Source organism: Eleginops maclovinus, chromosome 2 (assembly GCF_036324505.1).
Source record: "Eleginops maclovinus isolate JMC-PN-2008 ecotype Puerto Natales chromosome 2, JC_Emac_rtc_rv5, whole genome shotgun sequence".
Classification (NCBI taxonomy): domain Eukaryota; kingdom Metazoa; phylum Chordata; class Actinopteri; order Perciformes; family Eleginopidae; genus Eleginops; species Eleginops maclovinus.
The window spans coordinates 27,385,685-27,394,138 of record NC_086350.1 but is presented as its reverse complement, the minus strand read 5'-3'; the positions used below and the strand labels follow the sequence as shown (position 1 = coordinate 27,394,138).

General features: G+C 36.8%; 1 protein-coding gene across 1 annotated transcript; it reads left to right on the top strand.

Moving 5' to 3' along the window:
• The first annotated feature begins 5,335 nt into the window (after positions 1 to 5,335).
• LOC134858173 (parathyroid hormone-like) lies at positions 5,336 to 8,024 on the top strand. The gene is made up of 4 exons (XM_063874084.1): positions 5,336 to 5,367; positions 6,383 to 6,555; positions 6,919 to 7,015; positions 7,159 to 8,024. Exons 2-4 carry the CDS (start codon positions 6,486 to 6,488, stop codon positions 7,421 to 7,423), a joined length of 432 nt encoding a protein of 143 aa, XP_063730154.1. The 5' UTR covers positions 5,336 to 5,367; positions 6,383 to 6,485; the 3' UTR covers positions 7,424 to 8,024.
• The last annotated feature ends 430 nt before the right edge of the window (positions 8,025 to 8,454 follow it).

Here is an 8,454-nt window from a genome sequence, read left to right as displayed (position 1 = left end):
TAATAATAATAATAATAATAATAATAACAATTATTATTATTATTATTATTATTATTCAATAAATAATAAATACAAATTAAAAAAGAGCTTTCCATTTTATTTTACTTTTGTTGCCTTATTCAATTCATTTTCTCCATCTATTATCAGCTATGTGTTTTCAGTTTCTAACTTTATTTGTTTTCTTTCCATAGTATAGCACTATATACATTTCAGATGAACTTTTGCAGGAGGTTTTCTCTACATTATCTTGTACGTGGCTTGAGATGAGCATCTGTGCAATGTTATTTATCTCTCTGTCAGCCTCTCAGGACATGCCGTCACCCTCTATAAAAGTCAGAGCCGGCCTGAAATAGAAGCCCTCCTCTCCTTATTTTCTCCTCTGTGACTATTCTGAAGTCCTGGGGACCAGCTTGCCTTACTGATGCACCTGACTTAGCACCTGGCAGAAGCTGTGAATGGCAATGTCAGCTTCACTTACAGCTCCACTTAGCACAGTGGCAGTGAACATAAAGATAAATGTTACAAATGATTCTACCTGTATCTGCTACCATGACTGTGTGATGATTGGTCCATATATGTTTGTGTTTTTGAGGGATTGCTGATTCCAGAATCAGAATCAGAATACCTTTATTCGGTTTTTTCTATCACATTTTTTTATTCATACAAATTTTGAAAAATACAATATACAGTCACAACCAATACAACGCAAATTACAAATAACATAGAAATAACATAAACAATAAGAGCAATCAGACAAGAGGACAAAACTAAGGAAAAAATAATTGGCAATGTACATTGTTAAAGAGCCAAAGATAGCTTAATATTAATTATGAAGCATGCATAAAAATAATAAATATAAAGGTGGAAATTACACAATTTATTATTTACAAAATACACATCCAGTTCTAGTTGCAGTTATGAGATAGCAGCCAGCTATTCAATGTGGAAGTATATATTGCACAGTTATTTATAGATGTATTACATTGAATTGACTAGCTAAGGGACAGCAGCCAATAATAATTATTATTATTATGAAGTGGTATATATATTGCACATGAGTCGTATTTGAAGCCTTGTTCCCACATGCCTCGTTGTCTTTTCATGCCATGAATAACATGCTCTACATTACGGCAGCATGAGGTAATGAGGACGGTGGCGTTTAGGACCTCAACTGAGGTCAGAGGTCGCTGTGTTCAGCGGATGTCATCTAAACAGTACACTGTAGTCCTTCATAGTGTTACGGGAAAGCAAGCGGAGGTCAATGTCTCTGAAGTGCCCCACCAATCACTGGAGATCTGGTTACGCTGGTTTGTAAACAACACCTGACCGTCTCCTGAGGAACAGGTGCAGGGGTTGGCTTTAGATAAAGATTAGCAGTTTACGCTTTAATGTCATGGTAAGACTTTGATGGTTCATTCACACCTGCAAACCGTTTGAAAAAAAGATTTTGAAAGAAAACCATAATGCTTTAATAAATGAAGAATGTGTTACTTATACATGTGCCATCTTTTAACACAGATACATTTCAACAAATCAACGTCCTATCACATCTTCTCCACATAGATGTAAGCTACCTATATTTCTTTAGTTGCTTGGACCAATGTCATGCTCTGTATTCTCTGCCCGATGCCGTCATGCTCTCTTTCCCTGGTGGAAATGGAAGGAGGACCACACATGACAATGATCAAAATGCGTGGACTGAGCAGTATGTCGGTTCACACTGGAGCTTTGAAGATTTTATGTTTGCCATTCGCTTTGCTAAAATTAAAATGAGTTTTTACAATTCATGGTAATAATTAGATCCACTTTTTGACTGCAGTATATGAAGTCTCATTTTCAATGTGTATAAATCTGTTTCAGCACAGATTAAGTCTTGCTGTCTTGGTGTGAACAGTCCTTGTGTCGTCACATGGCCATTCCCTGCTCTCGCTACATTTAGAAAACTCATACCCTCCTGGTTACCTAATGTGTGTGTGTGTGTGTGTGTGTGTGTGTGTGTGTGTGTGTGTGTGTGTGTGTGTGTGTGTGTGTGTGTGTGTGTGTGTGTGTGTGTGTGTGTGTGTGTGTGTGTGTGTGTGTGTGTGTGCTTCTTTCTAACATGACCTGTACGGATTTATGTTTCCTGGGACACCTGTGGCTGCAAGCTGGGGGGGAAGGGGCACTCAACCCTGATGCCGTAATGACAGACAAAGAGGGAGAAGGAGTGTGCAGAGAATGGTAATAAACAAGTACTGCATATTACTCAGTTGTTGTGGAAACGATATGGTGTGTACTAACTCTACATGGCTACCGATGGAAGGCTTATGACAACAGAGACTGTTAGTTGATATGAAACACGATTGCATTCTAAATTATTGTCCCTCCCTAGAGAAGTATAATAAGAAAAATAACATAACGTGTAATACGCACCACCTCATCTGCAGTGACTGAATTGGTTAAAGAAATAATGACATTGAGAAAAAATTGGCTATAGCTGGAATGTTCATTGACCTCAAAAAAGCTTTGGCTACAGTAAATCATGATATCTCACTAAAAACAAAATGCTTGAACATTATGGCATTAAGGGTCGAGCTAACGACTGGGTTAAGAGGATGGACAGCAATATGTAGAGATGGCAAAAGTGCATCAAACAAACTTCCAATAATATGTGGGGTCCCACAAGGTTCAATTTTAGGACCCAAACTCTTTCTGATCTACATTAATGATACTACCAACACTTCAGATATGCTGACATTTATTTTATTTGCAGACGATACCACCATTCTCTGCTCCCATCAGGATCTTGGTGAACTTATACAAAAAGTTAATGTAGAACTCCAAAAACTGTGTAATTGATTCACAGCCAACAAATGATCGTTTAACGTGACAGAAACAAATTAAATATTATTCAATGCAAAAACTGTGAGGGATGATAATCCCTCTATACACATTTGTAAAGCCCATATTGAAAAAACCCGTTGTCAGTAAATGTTTAGGACTGCTTTTTGATGAAAAAATGAACACGGAGCCCTAGAGAACACTTCTTACATCACACAGCTTATCCATATTCACTGCTAAACTATGGAATGGACTCAACCCAAAGTCAGTTAAAGTGTTAAATGTCATCAACAATTTCATTCAAGATTAAGAAATGTTTTATCAGCAGACTACTCAAACGAACCAAAAAGGGGAAACCCTAGAATTATAGAAAAAAAAGAAATGCACACAGAAAAGACTCCTTTTGTTTGTTTATTTGGTTTTGGTTATATATATTATAATAATTTATTTAAAAATAGGCTGACAATAATCTGTACATGGACTTGTATGAATTTATTTTTTACATATGTGTATTTATGTGTTTGTATGTATATCATTTTGTTCATTTCTGTGTGTATTTATATACTGATCTATCTATTATTGTTTTATCCTGAAACTGGAGGACTAACGGTGGGCTATTTTCTTTATAAGCTGTGCTTTCTGCCCTACCGCTTCTATTAATGTTTTGTGTTTGTTGGTTTCATAAATTGTCTGCACTATTATTGAATTAGTAGAATAAATTAAATCTAAAAATAATTCAGTCGTTTTTCCTAAAACTTTAAGCTTTTAGGTGTTAGTTTACTCAAATCACCCCAAGAAGATGATTCCCTGCTGAGTCACATTTTGTATTGGGTTGGCACATCAGTCACCTTCCATACAGGCTCGGATGGGAAGCAGAGCAGGAAAAGCACAGAAGGCTGATGACCATTTCGCTGCTTTGTATTCAGTGGAAGGATATTATTATACCACAACATCTTAAATATAATTATAAAATTCTCCTGATGCTGTGCAACAGTAATTAGTCAGAGTCATCATTAATGTTTCTTAAGTCCTATAAAGTGGGCACGATTGAATTAATTTAAAATTGACTTTGATAATTGCACATCATTTCTGTGGGTGTTTTTGATTAAATACTAATCTTATTGTTCTCTCTTTGCAGAGCTTGAACCACACACACAGGAACATGTCAAGGAATAAATATGGAAATAAAAAAGAAGATGGCTCTGCTTTATTACATTACATGTCATTTAGCTGACGCTTTTATCCAAAGCGACTTACAATAAGTGCAAAAACCATAAAGACTCAAACTCCGAACAAGAAGGAAGGTTCAGATATATTCACTTCAAGCAAGCTATACCATAGTTAGTGCCTGTGAATTAGTTACAAGGCCTAAATTAACTCAAAAAGTGCTTATTTTTTTACTTTTATAACTTAATTGCCAAGATGCAATAAAAATAGATACGTTTTTTTTGTTGGGACGGGAGATATGCAGAGTTTCTGCTGTCCTGATGTCAATGGGGAGCTCATTCCACCATTTAGGAAACAGCACAAATCCACTGAGAGATGTCAGCCAGACACGCAGAGATGTGTGCAACCACCTGTGTTTCAGACCGAAGAAAAGAGAAAATCAGTTGTGTGTGGTGCGTAGTCAGCATAGTTGTGATAGGAGAAGCCATGACAGCGAATGAGAGAGCCAAGAGAGTTTGTGAGAGAAGAGGAGGGGACCCAGGACAGACCCTTGTGGGACCCCAGTTAGGAGATGACGAGAATCTGACACTTTATGTACTTATACATGCACACTCCAGCTAACACTTGCCTTAAGGATTACAGTATAACAACTAAAAAGACTGGTAAAGCAGTAGTGGAAATGTACATTTTTATTGAAATCTCCATGACAAAAAATACAACACAATTATTAATTAAAATTGTCCATTTTTATTTTGTTTTTCAAATGTGAAATGTCATGTCAATTGAAAAGCACAGTATCTGCTCTTTACAAATAAAATGTTACGGTATTATTGTTAATCTGTATTTTGATATGTATATGGTGAAAAAAATAAATGATTTCAGCTAACATAATGTTACTTGGTTTTGTTAAACTTTCAAATATTTATTGGCATCTGTTTCAAGAATCCCTCAGACTCAGATTTTTTTCTGTGAAATAACCCTTTGCTATTCCTCTGTTCAACCTTATAGCTAAATTAAAAAAAATATCTGAGTAAGTCACGATTCTTAGAGGTTCAGCGATGCATGCATGCACACCCTCCTCATGACAAGACAATGACGGCAGCAGCATCACTCCCTGACACACTCCTTGAACTCGCACTCGCTCTTTGATTGAGACAGTTTTCTCTGACGTCAGGTTCGTGTAAAAGCTCTTTTTCTGGAGGCGAACTCATTAAAACAATGTAAATTCTTGAGTGAAGTGCCTATGTAACCTGGGAGACCCCCAAATGGTCAATGAGAGTCATAAATTCATCCAAATGTTGTCGCTATTGTTGCTGCAGGCTGGGAGTCAGACAAAAAAGGTTACATCAGATGTGGACTAATAGATCTGGCCACTCGACAAAAGTAGGTGAAAAATAACCAAGAAGCATGCAAAATTGAAAATGTGCAGGGGGAAATCTACGCAGGGCTGGGGAAAGTGACGTTTGAATGTTGGCAACAGGGCTTACTTTTTAGTCCAAACTGTAGTTATATTGTGATCAACATACAGTAGGTGTGGAGATTAACAGGGTTTGGAGGGTCACTTTAAAATATAATCTATTACAATAACTAGTTCCATGTGAAAAATGTAATCAGTAACCTAATCTGATTATTACAGTATAAAAGTAATGTAACCTGATTACTTTCTGTTACTTTTGGATCACTTCAAAAAACAAGAGAAAATAAATAACTGCGATGTTTAATGTAACCTTGGAAAAGAAGAAACCAAGATATTTCAATGTATATGTAGTAACAGTAATAGCTTACAAATGCTGTTTAAGCTTAATACAGTATTCAAAAGCATGGACTGTATTCTTGTTTTATAAATCAGGTGTCCACCTACTGCATTCGAAAAGAAATGTATTTGAAATAAAGAAGAATTAAAGTAGCCTAGAAGAAAAATTAACTCAGTATGTCTACCTACTGTATAATATATATTAATATTTAAATCAATTTATTTCATTTTAATGGAATGTAAACACTGTAATCCGGCTAGTTATGTCTATTTTATTTTAAAAATAACACTATTCTGATTTCTTTCTAACTGCAATCAAATAGTCACCTTTTTTTTTTGTATCCTGATTACTTAATCTGGTTACATGTAATCTGTTTCTCCCCAAACCTAGAGATTAAAACTGCATGGTTGGATCAATGATATAACTGACAGACATTCCTATTAAATGTTTGGGACTTTGGTGTATGCATGTCATGCATGGAGGTGGGAGTGAGGATATTTGGGTAGAACATGCAGAGCCATTAGTTTGCTGTGGAATGACAGAGGTGATAGCCTGAAGCTCAGAGGAGGTGTTGTCATTCCTGTCCTGCCCCCCGTCTCCCCCCCCCCCCCCCGCCCCCCCCCCCCGTCTCCCCCCCTCCCCAGGAGCTGGAGGTGTGACATCAACAGCGATAATGAAGGCAGCTCATCAATGGCCGGGCCGGGGGCTATAAAAGGAAGTTGGGGAGTCCAGTGCCTATCATAACTGATGGGAGCTAACCACTACAGCAGCCTGACTTCACTTTATACACAACTCTATCAGACCGGCAGCACCAGAGGTATGTTCACAGTGAGATGATGAGACACAACACAAGTTGATTAATGTTTATTCTAATAAATCTGTTTTTAGATTGGCATTCCAGTAGCCTATAACATAATGTTTACCATGTCATAGGAATTCCAAGATTAAAAAAAAAAAACTAACATTTTATTAAAGATTGAATTAACTGTGGCCATCAATTTACAAACTGTAGGACTGTTTTAAAAAAGGGCTCAATGGGATTTTAAAATATAATAATGCTTTATTATTTTCCAAACATTCCAAGTTGTGAGAGTTTATTAGTTGTTTAATGGAGAAAAAAATGATCATGAGATGTTAATGATGTTTTCATTCATTTTTTTACTTTCATTTTTTAAAACAGATTATCAAGTCAACATGCGCAGTCTGGAATATAAAATCTGGTTCATTTCCCTGTGCATTCTACACCTCTGCCCTCTCTGTGAAGCGCGCGCCCTAAGGTAACCCTCCCCTCCTAACGTCTCTTTCGGATCAATTAAGATCAACTCCACTACAGAGTACCGCTGTTACGATATTGAACACCCTTCGTATAGCCACTACCTCTTTTTGCAATGTTTGACTTTATGAATGATTGTATGTGCAGTAAGAGGACGGTGAGTGAGGTCCAGCTCATGCACAACCTCGGGGAGCTAAAGCAGGTGAAGGAGCGCCGGGAGTGGCTGCAGCTCCGGCTCCGGGGCATCCACGGCGGGCCAGCCCGGGCCAGCAGCGCGGAGGTCGGCCGCAGAAGGAGGCCGCGTCCAGAGGAGCTGCCCGACCTCAGAGACATGACGCCAGAAGACATCCAGTACGCGCTGGATTTATTGGAAAAGCTCTTAAAGTCCGAAGAAGTCATGATTTTGATTTGATCCGTCTTTCGACAACATTTTTACAGAACTTAAGGCTTCTTTTTATTTATTTTTTTTAAACATTGTTCATAAAGTGTATAGGTGTCTGAATGCGACTTTTATTAGAATGTTTTTTAATTTTGTTTAGTTTACATTTTCACTATTTCCTTTTATTTATAAAATTGTTTTATGAAACTTAAGACTGGCTTTGCCAGTCAAAACTTTCCTGTGGAGGCACTTTTTAAAAAATTAACAGTTGGTGGTGTAAACCTCTCATAAAGCTACTTACTTCATTAAATTGAAGCAGATAAAGACTGGAACAAACAATGTTCTTTATAATATTCTTTATAATTTGACAATGCCCCAATTAACGGGCATTCCTGTATTTTATTTCAATGCATGTATGTATGTATGTATGTATGTATGTATGTATGTATGTATGTATGTATGTATGTATGTGTGTATGTGTGTATGTGTGTATGTGTGTATGTGTGTATGTGTGTATGTGTATGTGTGTGTGTGTGTGTGTGTGTGTGTGTGTGTGTGTGTGTGTGTGTGTGTGTGTGTGTGTGTGTGTGTGTGTATGTATGTATAATTATTTTGTTAATATTTATTTTTAAAATAGGCCGTTTTATTTTTTACAAGTGAAGTTTTAGATTAATAAATTAAATGTATTTAAATGATGTGTTTTAATGTGGTATTTGCCCCTTTAAAAAAGCAAGCCTGCTGTTCTTTACCATAGACGGTAGTAAACAGAGGTGGAAAAAGTACTCCGATCGTGTACTAGAGTATACGTAGAAGTACCAAAGTGTAGGAATAAAGTAAAAGGTAAAAATAAAGGCATCTAAATATACTTAAAGTATCAAAAGTGAAATATTCATTTTGCAGATTTACCTCTGAATTGCTGTGGAGTAGAAGTAACCTAAAATGGAAATACTCCAGTGGACTACAACTAACTCAAGAGTGTACTTAAGTACAGTATACTTCATGTCCAGTAAATGTACTTAGTTACATAACACGTAGTTATATGTCTACATTTTACAGCCATGTGT

Excerpts from the sequence above, each read along its gene's own strand:
- LOC134858173 (XM_063874084.1), top strand. The coding sequence starts at position 6,486 with ATGGGAGCTAACCACTACAGCAGCCTGACTTCACTTTATACACAACTC. Across the intron at positions 6,556-6,918 it reads TCAGACCGGCAGCACCAGAG|ATTATCAAGTCAACATGCGC; the intron begins GTATGTTCACAG and ends TTTTTAAAACAG. Across the intron at positions 7,016-7,158 it reads TGTGAAGCGCGCGCCCTAAG|TAAGAGGACGGTGAGTGAGG; the intron begins GTAACCCTCCCC and ends TTGTATGTGCAG.